The sequence below is a fragment of the Esox lucius genome, chromosome 2 (assembly GCF_011004845.1).
Source record: "Esox lucius isolate fEsoLuc1 chromosome 2, fEsoLuc1.pri, whole genome shotgun sequence".
Classification (NCBI taxonomy): domain Eukaryota; kingdom Metazoa; phylum Chordata; class Actinopteri; order Esociformes; family Esocidae; genus Esox; species Esox lucius.
In genome coordinates this window covers 13,644,052-13,663,173 of record NC_047570.1, presented here as the reverse complement: position 1 = coordinate 13,663,173, position 19,122 = coordinate 13,644,052, and the positions used below count along the sequence as shown (strand labels likewise).

The 19,122-nt window shown below is 42.6% G+C and overlaps 1 protein-coding gene across 4 annotated transcripts in view; it reads left to right on the top strand.

Moving 5' to 3' along the window:
- Nucleotides 1-2,417: 2,417 nt before the first annotated feature.
- cd276 (CD276 molecule) overlaps nt 2,418-19,122 on the top strand; it is a 95,500-nt gene continuing 78,795 nt past the window's right edge. For 3 of the 4 annotated variants that reach the window (XM_020056530.2, XM_010878680.4, XM_020056529.3), the window contains exons 1-3: nt 2,418-2,676; nt 6,517-6,615; nt 8,996-9,091. In XM_020056530.2, the coding sequence (XP_019912089.2) occupies nt 6,537-6,615; nt 8,996-9,091 (175 nt within the window). In that variant the 5' untranslated portion in view covers nt 2,418-2,676; nt 6,517-6,536. The remainder of the gene's footprint in view (nt 2,677-6,516; nt 6,616-8,995; nt 9,092-19,122) is intronic. The other variant, XM_010878688.4, reaches the window with a different exon arrangement.

Here is a 19,122-nt window from a genome sequence, read left to right as displayed (position 1 = left end):
TTTGTCAAATGCAACGGACAACACAGCGCCATCCTGCACAATGACATTCTTGTGACATGACAACTACGTAGTGAGAGTTAAGAAGAAGAATATATAAGCAAAATATATCCAGACAAAAATAAATAAAGCAAAAATATACATAACACTGTACACTAGCAGCAGTTTAAAGAAAAGTGTATTATAAACTAGCAGCAATCTGGTAGTATTATTGAACATTTAGATATGGCAAGTATGGCAGTAATATACATAACCATGTAAACTAACAGCACTTGGTAGTTATTGAATATCTTATAAACATATCAGTGTAATAAGCTTATGAATGGTGGCATAGCACACTACAACTATATTCTGAGCATTTTAGAACATTTTGTACACAGCTAAAATATATTATACATAACACTGTAGATGGCAGCAGTTTAAAGAGTACTGTAAACTAGCAGCAATATTGGTAGTAGTATTGAATATTATAAATATGGCAATTATGGCAGTAATAAGCATAACGAAGTAAACCAGCATCCATTTTTGAAAGATTAGGATAGGGGAGTGTGAACAGTATGGTGGAAGCATTGAGTATTATAGATACATATGATTACAACATGTTTATGATTGGTACATGCAAAGGAATGTTCTAATGCCAATTAAAAGTACCTGAAAGGAAATCAGAGCATCTGGAAAGTTTGTGTGTGATCAGTATGATCATGGATCAATGTTGCTGGTTGAGGAGCCTTATGACCTAAGGGGAAAAAAAATATTTTGTCTGGAAGTGCGTGGCCTGATGCTCTGGTTGCATCTACCCAATGGCAGCAGTGTGAACAGACCATAGCCTGGGTGGTTGTGATCTTTGATGATGATTCCTAAGGCATAGTGTATTGTAGATGCCTTGAATGGAGGGCAGATGGCAGCCAATGATGCTCTCCGCAGACTTTACCACCCACATGAGGGACTTGCGGTCTGCAGTGGAGAAGCTGCTGAATGGAATTTAGTAAAGGAATATGAGGATGAGAAATGTATGCCACCTGTCTAGTGAACTAATCACATACAATGGTGTGTACACTGTCTAAACATACTTTCGCTTCTGGAAAAAAAATGTCATGCACAAAATGTTCAAACAAAAACCTGTCAAACACCAAATCAAACCAAAACAAAGTTGGTCCAATCCAGTCCAACATGGAAACATGCATTACATCTACATTTATAGGCTGCCTGGGGAAAATGGAGGGCATGCCTTGATCTTTGTCCATTGTGCTCATATGACCTGCAATTTCTGTGAATCTGACTGGTCAAGAATCTGATGGAGAAGGACAGATCAAACTTGTGAGCAGGGTTACAAATCATGAATGAAATTGCTAAAAATAAAGGTAGTAGTTTGGCCCTGTTTTTAATGCTTTGTCTCTATGTTTTTCATTAAACATAATCAAAAGATTGTAAAAGTGTGGTGGGAAATGCTTCCTCGCCATGTTTTCCAGTGGCAGTGGGCTTAATTAGTACTTTGGTCAAGGTGTTGACCAACATTGGTCATCATCTTTCAAAGGGTGTTGTATGGGGACACATCTGTTTTACATCTGACTGCTTTCAGGCACCAGATTTGCTAGCTATAACTAGAGGGCGAATTAGGAGGACATAGTCCAAAATCTGTTCACATGAATATAGACTTGGCTGATTACCAAGTGAGGAGTTTTTGATTAGTTGGCAATTACATTGTAAAATGTAGTCCAAAAATGTATATTATAATATGTGAGGCTTAGGCTATTTTATTGAATAGATCCTTTTTAATTTTTAAGTTGTGGTGTGCACTGATTGAACTGTGATGCGTGTGAATGCCCAGACATTTTGAGATAAAAAATAGTTATGAGAGTTCCTCAGTTAAGATGTCATGACAGATCTCTCTGCCTGGATAATTATCTAGCAGCTTGCCACAGTATTTAACTAGTTCCATGGGATGCATTTGACAAGGCATTAATCAATGTGATACAAACACACCAATTTTTGTAAGTCACCAAATAATGTTATATTTTATCTTATTGCCCTCAGATTCTGTTGTTTCATAATGTATTCAAATGTAATAACAACGAGAAAAGCAGGAAATGAATGTCTCTATGCTCAGATGAATTTTTCCTACTGAATGCCTTGGCTCAGAATGTCCTTCCAACTCAGCTATCCAGTCGTTTGGGACAGGGAGGGAAGTATTTTATGAGTTGGATGTGTATGCTCAGCTAAGGATATACCCTCCTTAGGCTACTAGCCTTATTAGGCTAAGTATTAAAAGTAATAACGGTTTGTATGCGTGCTACTGTAAATATAATATAAAAATGTACGAGCACCAGTGATCTTAATATGGTAAATAGGCTCGCGTTCAAAATAAATGGTTAACATCAGGCGGTGGGGGTCGAATCGCTTGAGTGACATCATACTGGACAAAGCCCGGTATAGGAGTGGTTTGTTAGAATCGAACGAATCCTCCTGATGTAACCTTTTTAATACATGTAGCTTAACCAAACATAGCAGGCGTTAATTATTCAAGTCAAAAGAGACAACATAACACTTTTAGCAGTTATATTGTTAGGAAAACGACCAAGGGTACGCACAACTCATCAGAATAAGATCATATGCGATTTTCTGTAACAAATCACTGCCGCTGGATGGTTGGTGATTCAAAAGTTGCGTTCTCCTAACATGGTAAGTTTTCACAGATTTATTTTTAAATTTGCGTTAGCAGTCAAATAAAACTAGATAAATCGTGGTAATTGCTCTTCGTTTCAATTTATTTCGAGCATGATCTACTAACATTCTTTGTGCTTCGCAGTGAAGAAAGCGCAGACGCCGCTCGTAGCCGTCTACTAGTGACTAAACAAAATACTTAAAATCATTAACAAAACACGTTAAGTAACTTCTGTTTTATTATCGTTAGCTTAATACATCGTTTTTTGTTATGGTCTCATTAGACATAAGCCACTCGGCTGATATCTTGTTGAATTAAATGCAATTGAATTCGTTCCTCCAGACAGCCAGTCAGTCAACTTAACTGTCCATATGCACCCATATAGCCTACTAAATGATAGGCCAAATAGGCTGATGACTCCATTGTTTTTTTTACAACATACATACTCAATCAGTTGAAGCTTAGAACATGCAATATCATTACCCTGCCATCACAGGGATATGATGGAATACATGTTCAGGCCCACATGCAAAGCAACCTGGGTGATTTATAGATAATGTATGTTATGAAGATAATCAGGTCTATGATCTTAAGTCACAAATTGTCTAGGTCTTACGACCACAAGCATAGCTTATTAAACATTGTATTTACCCTAAGTGTGCAGATTTTTAAAAATTTTAATGAACTATAATTGTATGCAAATAGTCTATGACACCAATAAAAAATAATAATAATAGATTGCGTGCTGTGGACATGAAGTCTGGATGTTATCATTGAAACCACAGTCAACATTTGTTACATTATTTATTTATTATAATAGATTACTATTCATTGATTCTTAACAAACATAAGTAACTAATGTCTAATGAGCTTAGTTGACATTTGTACCCAGTTGGAACCAAAAAAGAGAAGCTTAGTAAAAATGAAACTGTCAGTGTAAGCACTATGCAGCCTCAAAACATGGAACAAACTATACAGTTGATATAATGTAGGGTCATCCATAGCACTGTCTATGCCAGGGGTGTCCAAATCATTCCACGGAGGGCGGTGTGTCTGCAGGTTTTTGGTTTTTCCTATAAATTGGTTCCCAGTTCACACCTAAGAAACCAGGTGAGAGTAGAATCTAAACAATTAGTTATCTAATTAGTCAATCAAATACAAGGAGAGAGTGAAAACCTGCAGACACATGGCACTCCGTGGAATAGTTTGGACACCCCTGGTCTTTGCATTTCAGAGTGGTTATGTCTCTCCAGTCCCATCCCTTAGGTTGGTACAGAAACAGAGGCGGGTAGAACGATTTATTGCTGTTTCAACTGCTGATTCAGGCTCACCCAATGACATACTCCCTTAATGTAGAATTATATCCCTCTAGCATCTATGTTATGTTAATCGCTTTCCTTACACTTACAGTTGTGCTAAAAAATGTGCATACCCTTGGAAAATTGGTAATATATGTACCATTTGTAAAGAAAACTTGAGTAAGTAGGCAAAACACGTCTTTTATTTCTTACGGGATTCATATTCAACTGTAGGTCATAACAGAATGCCACAATCATAAAACAAAACATGGCAACGAAGAAAAAAATTAACTGGCCCCTGTTCAAAAGTCTGCATACACGTAGTTCTTAATAATGTGTATTGCCCCCTTTAGCATCTTTTGTAATAGTTGTCTATGAGGCCCCAAATTCTTGCAGATGTTATAGCTGCCAATTCGTCTTGACAAAATGACTCCAGGTCATGCAAAGTCTTTGGTCGTCTTGCATGAACTGCACGTTTGAGATCTCCCCAGAGTGGCTTCATTATATTAAGGTCAGGAGACTGTGAGGGCCACTCCAGAACCTTCACCTTTTTCTGCTGTAACCACTGGAGGGTCAACTTGGCCTTGTGTGCTGGAGTCCAAGAGCGTCCTATGTGCAGCTTACGTGCTGAAGAATGCAAATTGTCTGCCAGTATTTTCTGATAAAATGCTGCATTCATTTGCCATCAATTTTCACAAGATTCCCCGTGCCTTTAGAGCTCACACACCCCCAAAATATCAGTGAGCCACAACCATGCTTCACAGTGGGGATGGTATTCTGTTCACTCTAGGCCTTTTTTTAACCCTCTCCAAACATAGCTCTTATCGTTTTAACCATAAAGCTTTATTTTGGTCTCGTCACTCCAAATTACAGTGTGCCAGAAGCTGTGAGGCGTGTCAAGGTGTTGTTGGGCATAGTGTAACCAGGCTTTTTTGTGGCATTGGTGCAGTAAAGGCTTCTTTCTGGCAACTCGACCATGCAGCTCATTGTTGTTCAAGTATCGTTGTATTGTGCTCCTTGAAACAACCACACTGTCTTTTTCCAGAGCACCCTGTATTCCTCCTGAGGTTACCTGGGGGTTTTTCTTTGTATCCTGAACAATTCTTCTGGCAGTTTTGGCTGAAATCTTTCTTGGTCTACCTGACCTTGGCGTGGTATCAAGAGACCCCCAAAATGTCCACTTCTTACTAAGTGATTGAACAGTGCTGACTGACATTTGCAAGGCTTTGGATATATTTTTATATCCTTTTCCATCTTTATAAAGTTCCAGTACCTTGTTGTGCAGGTCTTTTGACAGTTATTTTCTGCTCCCCATGGCTCAGTATCTAGCCTGCTCAGTGCATCCACATGAAAGCTAACAAACTCATTGACTATGCATATACACTAATTGCAATTTAAAAAGCCACAGGTGTGGGAAATTAACCTTTAATTGCTGTTTCACCTGTTTGTGTCATCTTGTGAGTCTGTAACAAGGCCAAACATTCAAGGCTATGTAAACTTTTGCTCAGGGCCATTTGAGTGATTTCTGTTATCATTATGATTTAAAAAGGAGCCCAACAACTATGTGATAACAAATGGCTTCATATGATCACTATCCTTAAATAAAATGATCAGTCATATTTTCTAAATCAATGCCATAATTTCACAATTTCTGCCAAGGTATGCATACTTATGAGCGCAATTGTATTGAAAAAGGATACGGAACAAACAAGGTTATTGTTTACTAAGTAAACGGGCAAGAAGGGGGAGGTGACCAAGAACCTCATGGCCACTGTAAACGTGTTTCTCTGCGGAGATAGAGGAACCTGTCAGAAGGACACCCATCTCTGTAGCATCCCTTCAGTCAGGCCTTTATATTAGTGGCTAGTCAAAAATGAAATGCCTATGACATGCCGCCTAAAGGACTCTGTGAGCATGATGAAAAAGATTCTCTGGTCTGATGAAACCAAAAGCAAACTATTAGGCCTGAATGGTTCCACTTCTCCTTGAGGGTTAAGGTCCAGTGGTCTGATGATGTCCGTTACTTGACGCTCAGTGAATAGCAGCTTAGCTTTGTTGGCAGGTTCAGCATCCTGAAGGGATACAATAATATTTGATATTGCTGACAACATGGCTAGAGAGGAAATTATAAATGCTTGTGGGTAAAGTTGAGAAATACAAATTACTCTTAAAATGTTTTTTCCTCATAAAGTTTCTCTGGTTTCAGTTATTTAGTAAACAGCCCAATGTTTACTCTCTATTAAGACTCCTTGTCCTATACTCATATTTCTGACCAACATATACATTTGTGAGAAAACATTTTAAAACCTCACCCTAAACCAACATGTAATGCCTTACCGTCAATCGTCTACACAAATTATTATATTGTCATCCACACTAGTACAAAATTGGATATCAATTTTTTTTACAAATTTAAAAGAGAATTCTGTTACATTTCTGCATTTTTAATATAAAATATATATATCTGCAGTAATTGTGGAACTATAGGGTTCCACAACAATTACAATAAATTATTTTGGTGTGCGTCCTAAAATGCAGATTTTTTTTATTGCTCAACAGAAGCCCCAACAGAAGCCCCAATGCAAAGCTGTAAGGTCCCTCTATTCCACCAGTGTCCCAAAGATATAATCTCTTTTGAAACCATGAATGGCAGATGGGGCAAGTGAAATTACTCAACCATTTCCTGTTTGCGACAATTCTACACTGTACACAATTTTGGATTCAGTGTGAAAACAAGCACTGAATATTGAAGGGAATCATTGTGCCATATAAAAAAATAAATCTAAAAATTATTTTTTTGCAGCATGTCCACCAAAAGTATAAAAAAATGTTTTGCTGCAGGGGAGAGTTAGTTTGAATGCGCTGTTGCTGTAATTCAGCTAAATACTACAAGGTGGTGGAAACTAGGGATATCCTAGGGTCCTATCCTAGGATAGGGTCACATTTAATAGAAATCTGAGAACCCTGGGCAGTTAGTTTAAAATATGAAGAAATAAACCATTAGCAATATGATCCTTTTCCAGTAAACCGCTGTGTCACGGTTTGTGAGTGATGCCACAACCTATAAATCCATCTGTGGATATGCGGAGTGAAGATACAGTCCAGATTTGTTGTGCCCTTTAGTATGCTGCAGTGGGTTTTCCTGCCTGTCTGAGACTGCCGCTGTGGTCAGATGAGTTTGATTTGACCTCTGACATTAAGCTGGCTAATAAAAGCTGGGTAGTGCAGGGAGAGGGGGGATTTGCCAGTCCTAGAGGAGTAAGTAGACAGTGGGAAGGAAAATAGTGTTGACTAATTCAATAACACGAGGCAAAGAGACAACCCCAGACCAACCCTGCGTGAAAGTCATCCTCGACTCATGTCAGTTCGGCATGCTCAGCTTACAATGTGAATTCTGACTGGTGACTACGAAAAGCTCTTATAGTATATGTCATATGTTTCCCTATCCTGCATTATGTTGTCATGTTCCCCCGTGCACGCCAAGAGGGCATGACACACACGAGTGGACGTTATAGCGTACATATAACGCATCGCCTTGGCCGTGTTTGATTAGAAGCCAGTGAGGCGGACATACATTCCTACACATTCTACACTCCCTACCGTGCTAAACTGGTGGTGGGCAGACTGTCTGCTGTTGCCTGCTGGAGAGCTGTCCACATCGGAGAGAAAGACGAGCGCGCACACACACCCATGCACACACAAACGGATAGCCACGGTCCAAGTTCCCAGCAACAGTCCTGTTGTGGAAGACGCTTGATGTGGAAGTTACCATTCTGCCCACATCCTTTCTGCTGAGCTCATCTGGAAACTCCATGGAAAGGTTTTCCTCATAGGGTTTAATCTAAGCCAAGATTTTAAGCTGATGACGATTAACTTGAAACAGTTGGCAGTATTTAAACCTGGATTTTTGAGAACTGGTTTGTATCTATTTATCGCAAGCATGTTTCTCTTACAACTCTCATGCTTATAATGTAGATAATAGTATAATGTTCACGTTGGTTATGATCCAGTATTGGGGGGGGGGGGGGGGAGATTATCTCTGTAATCTTGTTAATAAAAGTACAAACTGAAGTAAGTAGCAAGCTAAAATAGTACATTAATTACACCTGTTAGTTTGCCATTCCTTTGGTTTCTATCTGGATGAGTGGCTGCCTATCCACAACCCAACTGCTGCCATGGAGTCATAGTTAAATAGCGAACCCAGTTGGCGTTACTCATTATAGTACTTGTTGCCCAATCACAGGCTCTCTCTGTGGGTCGTCGGCAGGGTAAACCAGCTGTGTCAGTCAGGAAGGGAGGGGGAGAGAACAGGCAGGAGACGACACAAGTGCTGAGAGAAAATACCGTACAGGATATGCCGAAAGGAAATGAGGAGTACAAAAGCAGAGCGGAAACAGATCTGTTTTCCTGGCACAATGAAATGATGGACTGTTAGTGAAGGTAGACATTACGAATTATGCAGACAGTACTATTTTAAACCTGTGATCAGCATCATCCAGTCATGATACCATGGGCAGAGTCTTAGACCACCTGTAATTTTATAGTATTTATTTTTCAACTTTATAAGGTTCATAGAGAGTAAACACAGACACACACTCACTTACTTAGGCACCGTCTTTCAGGTCACCCACTGAGAGAGTTGTGAGAGAGTAGAGTTTTGTGTGGCTGGAGTCACTAGAGTGCCCTACATCTAACACTTTCCCACTGTTAAGCAACCTGAGGCCACTAGGAGAATGACTCTGCTGTTTCCTCTCAGACTGGAAGTACCCTCACTCAACCCTAAAGGCAATGAAAGAAATGCCTTGTACTGTATCCATTTCTCTCTCTCTCTCTCTCTCTCTCTCTCTCACTCGCTACCTCTTGCTTTCCTACTCCACAGGATTTCCCACAGCATACACGCTGGTTTGATGTCGACATGAGGTTCTGTTTACATTTTCACTAGCTGTCTGCTCTCCCGTCTGTCTCGTGTCTGAAACCTTCAAAGTAAACTAATTGAATCTAAACCAGTCTGATGGTGTCTCTGTGTTGGTTTCCACAGTTCTGTGTCTGACAACGCTGACCCGTGGTACCGAGACCCCCAGGAAGACCATGCTGTGCTACCTGCTGCCCGTGCTGCTGGCTGTGCAAGCTCTCGGTGGGTGGTGTGCCCCTGTCCCCCCCAATGCCAACAATTACCCAGAGATCAAAGCTACTGCAGTGCGTAACTCCAGTGCCTGCTAGACAATAAACACAACAGGGTTTGAAGTCGTTTCCTTTAACAAGATTACATAGAACGCAGTGACGTGCAGTGAGGTCTAAGTCAGGGTAGGCAATGAGAAACACTAAAATCTGATACCCTACTCACTATTCAGGTTGAACTCCCTAGCGAATCTATTTCTATTACACATATTCTATATGTGTCATTGGATTGGAAGCATACACGTTTTAAAAGGAACTGTACTGTCGTGGTCCCATGCACATGTCTGTTGAGACTGCCCTGGACAATTCCTTACGCAAAGAAATATTTTACTACATTGATCTCAGCACGTTTCCAGAGCTTGTCTTCCCCTGGGGAGACGAGGGTGAGAGTCTGTCAAGAGCTCCTCTTAAATTTGCCAACACCAACGTGTCAATTTCATTATTGGTGATCACAGAGAATTCAGCTACGTTTTCAGTGATCATTTCTATTCTTGAGCATCTGACCAGGAAATCAAATTGCTTTCAGTATGATCTGCGAAATCCAACATTACTTGGACTAGCCTTGCAGTTGCCATTGTACCCATTTAACTGTGATTGTATACTACCTATTTCCAGGTGGCGCGTTAAACATTGTCCTGCCTTAACTTCAGAGATGGATTGAAATTGAAAATGCATTTGCATTGCAATGTCATTTTGATGAAGTTAGAAAAACTTTCTTATAGTGTGGGAATTAAAATGCAAGGGGTGGCACTGTTTCACTCTTCACATTTTAATTTACATTAGAATTTTGATATATACACTCACCTAAAGGATTATTAGGAACACCTGTTCAATTTCTCATTAATGCAATTATCTAATCAACCAATCACATGGCAGTTGCTTCAATGCATTTAGGGGTGTGGTCCTGGTCAAGACAATCTCCTGAACTCCAAACTGAATGTCAGAATGGGAAAGAAAGTTGATTTAAGCAATTTTGAGCGTGGCATAGTTGTTGGTGCCAGGCGGGCCGGTCTGAGTATTTCACAATCTGCTCAGTTACTGGTATTTTCACGCACAACCATTTCTAGGGTTTACAAAGAATGGTGTGAAAAGGGAACATCCAGTATGTGGCAGTCCTGTGGGCGAAAATGCCTTGTTGATGCTAGAGGTCAGAGGAGAATGGGCCGACTGATTCAAGCTGATAGAAGAGCAACTTTGACTGGAATAACCACTCGTTACAACCGAGGTATGCAGCAAAGCATTTGTGAAGCCACAACACGCACAACCTTGAGGCGGATGGGCTACAACAGCAGAAGACCCCACCCGGTACCACTAATCTCCACTACAAATAGGAAAAAGAGGCTAAAATTTGCACGAGATCACCAAAATTGGACAGTTGAAGACTAGAAGAATGTTGCCTGGTCTGATGAGTCTCAATTTCTGTTGAGACATTCAGATGGTAGAGTCAGAATTTGGCGTAAACAGAATGAGAACATGGATCCATCATGCCTTGTTACCACTGTGCAGGCTGGTGGTGGTGGTGTAATGGTGTGGGGGATGTTTTCTTGGCACACTTTAGGCCCCTTAGTGCCAATTGGGCATCGTTTAAATGCCACGGCCTACCTGAGCATTGTTTCTGACCATGTCCATCCCTTTATGACCACCATGTACCCATCCTCTGATGGCTACTTCCAGCAGGATAATGCACCATGTCACAAAGCTCGAATCATTTCAAATTGGTTTCTTTAACATGACAATGAGTTCACTGTACTGAAATGGCCCCCACAGTCACCAGATCTCAACCCAATAGAGCATCTTTGGGATGTGGTGGAACGGGAGCTTGGTGCCCTGGATGTGCATCCCACAAATCTCCATCAACTGCAAGATGCTATCCTATCAATATGGGCCAACATTTCTAAAGAATGCTTTCAGCACCTTGTTGAATCAATGCCACGTAGAATTAAGGCAGTTCTGAAGGCGAAAGGGGGTCGAACACAGTATTAGTATGGTGTTCCTAATAATCCTTTAGGTGAGTGTATACCAGTGCATGAAAATTCCAATGCAAATGACATTATTGCATTAAAATGTTCATTTTGACTGAAATAACACTGGCAGAAGTATAACATTTAAAATACTATTGTCGGATTGCATTTTCATTTTTCAGTTTGCATTATCATTAGAATTTCTTTTAACCACAAAGCAGGGCATGACTTTGAAAATGAAATGCCAAAATGGCTTTTCATTAACATTTCAATATTGACAACAAATGTGCATACCAGTACATGAAAATTTGAATGCATATCACATGATTACATTTACATTTTCCATATTGACTGAAGTAATGCGGGCAAAAGTGGAAAATGCAATGGTGGATTGCATTAACATTTGAATTAAGTTAATTATACGATTCCATATTAAAAGCAGGACTGGAGAGCCAGTGGGTACAATATTTTGATTGGTAGGAAGCAACAGAGGCCTTGTGCTTTTCCATACCCATTTGTAAGAATATGTGATCGTACTTGTTTGCTCAAAATTGTTTGCATTCACTTGAACTAGGGGGAAAAGCAGTGCTTGTGCCCCCACCTTTATGAGGAACAGAGCCTGTAAACGTGAGAAGGAGCGGGAGTGGTGGGGAGCGGTTTAGTCAATACGTTAACTCTGCAGATATTTCTTGTAATTAAATCCACAAAATCAAAATTAAATTTTCTGGAGTAATTAAAATGAAGCTTCTGTTGACAAATCAATAATCACTGCAGGAAATATATTTATTTGGAACACAATAACATACATTTCTATTGCTTCCAAAACCCCAGAGTGGGATGGAGCCTACTCTGCCCACCCTGACTGCACGTCACTGATAGACGGCAAAACAGCAGTTCTAGTTAAGCTTTCAAAATGAATATTCTTAGCCCACAGTGGAAAAAGTAAAGCTGAAAACTTTGCAAAATGGGACCTTTTTTATTGTAGCCCCTGTAAAATGTGACATTTAGAAGGTTATGATTTTACAGCTGGAAAGCTCCACCCGGACAGTGAAAACTTGATGGGTTTGTCCTTCTTTAGGCTGAGCCAGAATATGGCCTTGGGGAGGCTAGTGGGGCGAGGTCCTGCCTGACAAAAGGCAAGCTGAGAGGGTGGATTTTCTGCAGTGAGTCAGAGAGTGTGGTGGGGGAGGCGGCCTCTCCTATTCCAGTAAGAGGAGGGGAGTGTGGGATGGGCTCCACACGGCAGCATGTTATGGCACTTTTCAGGGCAGTGTGCTGAAGTCAGCAGTAAGACCCATACTTTGAGCTTGAAAGAGCTGGAAGCAGAGCTTCATTTGGATCTGGTACTGTCTCTGGCCTGCTCATTACTGGTTCAGCATCTGGGACTTAGTCTGTGCAGCTGTGCTAATAACGATATGCTAATTGGGACAAGTTGTAGCCAATAGGGATAAGGTGAAGTTAATGAGGAAGTGTTGTAGGTAATAGGGTCTGTGTTGTAGTTAATAGGGGTGTGTTGTAGTTAATAGTTGTGTGTTGTAGTTAATAGTTGTGTGTTGTAGTTAATAGTTGTGTGTTGTAGTTAATAGGGATGTGTTGTAGTTAATAGGGATGTGTTGTAGTTAATAGGGGTGTGTTGTAGTTAATAGGGATGTGTTGTAGTTAATAGGGATGTGTTGTAGTAATTTATTTATAAAGCCCTTTTTACAACAGCAGTTGTCACAAAGTGCTTTACAGAAACACCCGGCCTTAAACCCCAAGTACCAAACAACAGTATTGTTGGTGGCTAGGAAAAACTCCCTATGAAGGCCACATTTTAGGAAGAAACCTAGAGAGGACCCAGGCTCAGAGGGGTGACCAGTCCTCTTCTGGCTGTGCCGGGTAAGATATTAAGAGTCCAATTGGAATAATAAATACATTTCTCTGGGCTAAATCCAGAGTCTATTTGATTCTAGACTAGGTCAAATGTATGACCAGGTGGACAAGGACAGGGACAGCAACGGGCCCCCCAATCCAGGTACTCCGTAGGTGTGGACCAGGACCTCATCTCCTCCTAAAATGTAAAACTGGAGGAGACTGAGAAAGGTTAGAAAGTGCATTCCTCATATCCCCCAGACAGGGCCCAACAGGCAGGAAATCAATCCACCCACATTGCCAGGCATCAACCAAAGGGACACCCACCAACTGCAACCCCCCTGATGTGTTGTAGTTTATAGGGGTGTGTTGTAGTTAATAGGGATGTGTTGTAGTTAATAGGGATGCTTTGTAATTAATAGGGATGCTTTGTAGTTGGCATAGCTGATCGGATGAGTCTAAAGACCTATTAGTGGATCCGAATTGGGCTACATGTGTAAACACAATCTCTTGAAAGAAAAAGGTGATCAATGAAATTTAACTTGAGTTTTGAGTGCAGTCAATAGTTTAGGCCTTAGGTCAAGGAGGAGGAAATTGCCTGTCATAATTAACTTTCCAGAGGCACTGACTTCCCCAATGATGACAATGTTGAACAGAGCTTATGCATGGCCCATGTGCTCATGTCAAAAGCATTACCTTTGAATAAACATGATTAAAACAGTTTTGCCCAATAAACATTACCTGACATATTTCTACAAATATTCCTTATTCATTTGGTAGCCTAGACTGTGATCTCTGTGGTCTGGTAGCCTAGAGATTTGTCTTAATATTGTATGTTTGGAATCCTGTTCTGTTAAAAAAAATATAATTATGCATGTTTAATAGTCTCTAATGACAGATTGGTGTAAGGTATCTGCTAAAATGTTTTGCTACAGGTTGTCAAGATGTTGGACAATGACTTTTAAACTATTTTACACGCTTATCAATGTCTCCTGTCAAACCATTAAATACCCATATCAATGTTACCTGATTAACCATGAAATACCTTTATCAATGTGTCCTTTTAAACCATTAAATACCCTTATCAATGTCTCATGATAAACCATTAAATACCTTTATCAATGTATCCTGTTAAACCATTAAATACCGTTATCAATGTCTCCTGTTAAACCATTAAATACCCTTAACTATGTCCCCTGATAAACCATTAAAAACCCTTATCAATGTCTCCTGATAAACCATTAAAAACCCTTATCAATGTCTCCTGATAAACCATTAAAAACCCTTATCAATGTCTCCTGTTAAACCATAAAAAACACTGTCAGTGTTTCCCCTGTCTCCTCTGTTACACCACTAAAAAACCCAATCTTTACACGAGATGACATGTCGAGGCCATCACACTCACTCTGACCTATGCCAGTGTATGGTCTTGATCCACCAGATAGGAACATTTTGCTTAGCGCGGCTGGTGTCAGTCCTTCTGCAATGGGACCCGTCTCCAGTGGGATGGTTGCTTGATGTGGTGCTGGCAGATTTTTTTTGTTTCAGGGTCCATGTTCTTTTAATGCTATACTGGTATCGGCCTTCTTAGTGGAGTTGCTCTGAGGTAATGGGCAGAAACAGCAGCCTGGTAAGTAGCCAGTATCCAGTGAGTGAGAATGAGTTGCAGCGGATGAGAGGAAGTAGAACAGGCACAGGTAGTGGAAGCCGACGCATTAACAGGATGTTGTCTGCCTAATCGCTTGTTGTCATGCTGTGTCTGTTCTGTCAGTTCTGCCACTGGGCCTCAGCCGTTTGCAGCTGCTCGCAACCACCTGCCTGCTCTCTTGACATCCCCACATCAAAAGGGAAATTGGATTTGTGCGAATGCAAAGACAGCAAGCTGAACTGGATTCAGTTTTAATGACGAAAGCTGCGAGGTGATTCAAATTAATTAGTAGAATTGAGTTGATCTCATCTGGTGTGGCAGGCAGCTAGCCATTATGGCAATACCCTGAAGCGACAGACATTATGACAAGACCCTGAAGCGACAGACATTATGACAAGACCCGGAAGCAACAGACATTATGGCAAGACCCTGAAGCGACAGACATTATGACAAGACCCTGAAGCGACAGACATTATGACAAGACCCGGGAGCGACAGACATTATGACAAGACCCTGAAGCGACAGACATTATGACAAGACCCGGAAGCAACAGACATTAAGGCAAGACCCTGTAGCGACAGACATTATGACAAGACCCTGAAGCGACAGACATTATGACAAGACCCGGGAGCGACAGACATTATGACAAGACCCGGAAGCGACAGACATTATGGCAAGGCCCTGAAGCGACAGACATTATGACAAGACCCTGAAGCGTGGAAATAGCCTGCTCATGCCCACATTTCTGGCGTACCCTTTGAGGTGGGCTAACTAGGAATGCCCTCTCCCTGTCCTCCTTTTCTCTTCACAGCAATTGACTATGTAGAGAGGGGATGCTTTATCCAGCGCAGAAATTCAATTTAGGGTTATTACCCCGTGTCAGTGATGTTCTTGCTAATTTGATTGCGGCCAGTGAAGTATCCTTTTAAAAACAATTGAGGACAGGCTCGACAAAGATTGCTTTTGCTGAGATGCATACAAAATTCCCATTCAGTCTAATAGCTGGCTGGCTACAGCACTGAGCCCCCCCCCCCCCCCCCCCCCCCCCCCCGTGCTGTAGCCTAGCGATTGAAACAGATTGCATTACCCACCAAGCACCTCATGATTATTTCAACAACTGCTAAAAAAGCTGCCTTGTGGGAAAGCTTTAAAATGGATGCAGGTAATGTGCCGAGATTGCAGTTCTGGGCAAGCAGAGCTGAGCAGGTCCAGGAGGCCTTGGAGTCATATGAAGCTTTTTGTTTAGTGTACAGGAAGAGTGAAGCACCAATGCGCTGCTTTTTCCTTGGGAAGCGGTGTTGTCGTTCTCCGCTGAGACAGATGCTTTCTTTGCTGGGGAGACAAGGGGTTACCGTGGGTTACACTTTCACACGGCCACTGACCTTCTCAACCCCGGTATTAATGTAAACTCCCATTGTTTAAATAAAATTGTGGTCTGGGTAATGAACAAGTCAAGGCGGTTCCATCGGGGCCCTCCCAGACATGTCTTTGGTTATTAGCAGGGCCAGCAGGTGTCAAACACTAGTCTATCTGAGGGATTAAAAGCCGAACCTTTGCCACCCCTACAATAATACAATTTGGCTTTCTGATCAGTTTGGCTTGGCTCCCTCGGTAATCGTATGCATAGCGTGGGCTCACCTTTACCCCAGTCATTTGGATTAAGCAGCACAAACTCAAATCCGCCACCACCCACAGCCCCCCTTCTCCTGCAGGGCTGGATTTGCTCCTGTAGCTCCCTTCTCGCGCTCTTCCACGGCTGTGTTCTCTCCTCTTTCAGGCCGGTCGTGGAGGTAGGCTAGACTTGCCCTTATCTCCCAGGCAGCTCTGCAACTGGCCCTATTATCTGGCTGCCAGAGCCCATTAACAGCTTATTGACGGGATATGAGACCAGCTCCCCCTGATAAAGCACCCTCCCATCCTGTCTGCGGAGAGAAGATGGAGAGTTCGGGAAAAACGACAAACGGGAGAGGAAGCGAGAGTGAGGAATAAAGAGAGAAACGGACCGAGTGAGGAGAGAGAAAGTGCAGCGCGTCTTGATTTATTACGTTGCTGAAAATAAGCAACCTGAGCTCCTGTCTGCTCCACTAGCTATGTGCTGCTCATATATCCCTCACAGACGGAGGTGGCTTTCACTCCATGATGACTCTGTAGCCTGGGTATGGGAGCCGGTGCCCGGGTAGAAAATGTGACCCAGTTATTCAAGGCTCAGAGACCTACATATAATCCCTTCCATTGGCTCTTTCTTTCAGGGAGCCGGAGGAGATGAAAAAGATTCATTTTGGGCAGTGTAAAACCTACCGTTTCTACGCTGCGTCCCTTAATGTATTCCAGATGTGGGCTCCTCAGGTTGTGTTTGAATGGTCATCTGATTTGGCTGTGGGCATTGTGATAGAAATCAAAGACAGCGTCATTATCTAAATAATAACTGTTGGGCACTAAGCACCTGTGACTCTCCTTTAATACTCGTGTGGTCCACTGACGTGAAGTCTAACATGTCTGGAGTTGTAATGCATCTCAACGCCAAATGGGGGCACTGTTGCCAAAGCTTATTTTTTTGCTGCTCAATACTTTCCCAGACAGAACACTAACTACAGTATGTATGTCCCTGTCTCTGTTGACTTAGTTAAGTCAATATTGCCTCCATAATTTGCCTTTCAGTTTGTCTGTTTGTGCGCTCACAGATTTCACGACTGTTTCGTTATGTCATGTTCTACGCGGGGCTTTGCCGTGTCTCTTGACATGTGTACCCGAGATCATTTAATGAACAGGTTCTGTGTTAGACGCTGGTGCTGGTGTTTTTTTTTTGACCAGGGGTCATTCTGCTTTCATGTAAGATTCTTATTGGCACATCTCAACAGGAAAATCTCATTTAGAGTCCCTGTAACCATTGTGTTGTTCACTGTTATTGAGCCGAGTTAATTTGAAGCGTTCTGTTGTGAGAGTCTTTCGGGGAAGCAGATATGAAGCAGGTTATTGAACGGTGATTGTTATTGCAGCAGGGGATGGAACGTCTTGAAGTCTTGGTCTTCTTGAAGCCGGTGGGTTTAACAGCTCGGATTCGTCTGAATTCTAGGCATGATCCTTTTGGTTTGTTTTCCACTGACCAGGGTCAGCTGAGCCTGAATAGAACATCAATGCAAAATATACGCAGTGAATTCCACAAAATATGCAGATATGAGTGTACCTGTCATTGCACAGAGTGATCTGAACTGCAGTGGGCACAACCCGAGGGGTGCGTGTGTCTGTCTCGCTGAGCAGGTGGATTCAGGCCTGTCAGTTTTGGAACATGTTATGACAGCATGTGTGTGTGGTAGGATGTCTCCCAGGCTGACTCTGAGTGCTCTGTGGCTCCCAGGAGCCCGGTCTGAACTGAACCACATTGCCCCTCATCTGGGGATGTGTGTCCGCACAGGACCGGAGGCGAGATGTCGGCGCCGCCGCAGCCCAGGAATTTGTTTACCAACAGCCGTGCGCGTCACCCTGTCGGCAGCAAACGGATGGATGCCGCGCCAGGTGAGGAAACCGCTAATCCCACCTGTCGTTCTTGTGTCGGGCTCCCCGGCCGAGGGGGCGAGAGAGCGCCCGGGGTCGAGGGGAGTGAGCGATGTAAATATCCGGCAGCCACATGCTAGCTTGCCCTGACTTGTCTTCCCGCCTGCTCGCCTGTCGGCCTGCTCGCGGGGCTCTCCGCTCTGAGGGAAGGCTGCCAGCCGGTGCTCACAGGGCTGTAATGAGTTTATTTCATGTGGGCTGTGAAAGTGCCCTGCCCTGTCTCTCTCGCAGCCACTCAAACAGAGCCATGCCCATAAACACAAAGTGCAGGGTGTAAATCCAGACAGCCGGTTCTGCCCACGCGTCTCCTCCCCACGTCTCCGCCACTCCTCGCTCTGAGCGTGTCTTCACAGTCTCTCAGGGGCCCGGGAGAGCCCTTAACCCTCCGCACACAGGCAGGAAGACACCAGTCAGGAGCCACCAGGGGCCACAGCAGAGGACAGCCGTACACATGGCACTCTGTGTTGTGGTTTTTTTTTTAATCTCTGACAACACACTGTTTCAACCAGAACCTCCGTTAGACCAAAAGGACTGATCCCCAGTATTGCACTGTGTTTGTTCGATGTGTAAAGGAATCAGAAACTCAAGAAGAATCAGAGCGATTCCGTTTTCCTCTCTGTGTTTCACCCACAAAGGAATAGGACTTCAAATGCTCACTTAAATCTGTTTTCTTGACATTGGAGCTGATTGTCCCTCCGTGCTGGGAAGTGGGTGTCAAACACTGCTGTTCTCCTGTTTTCTGTGTGCCGGCGAGCGCTTTATCATGCTTCCTCAGTGCCCCGCTGCAGCCTGGCCAAACCGGCGCCGTTAAGACCGGTCACTGTTTATAAAATTAGAGGCAAACACGTGTCCCTCCTGTCGTTGGCCCTGGTTTGAGTTTAGGATTGCTGATGGGTCCAGTTTTCTCCCTTTCTGGCTCATTTCCTGATATGTTTAAGTTTTCCGTGATTTGTTTAAGAGAACGCTCAAAGCTGC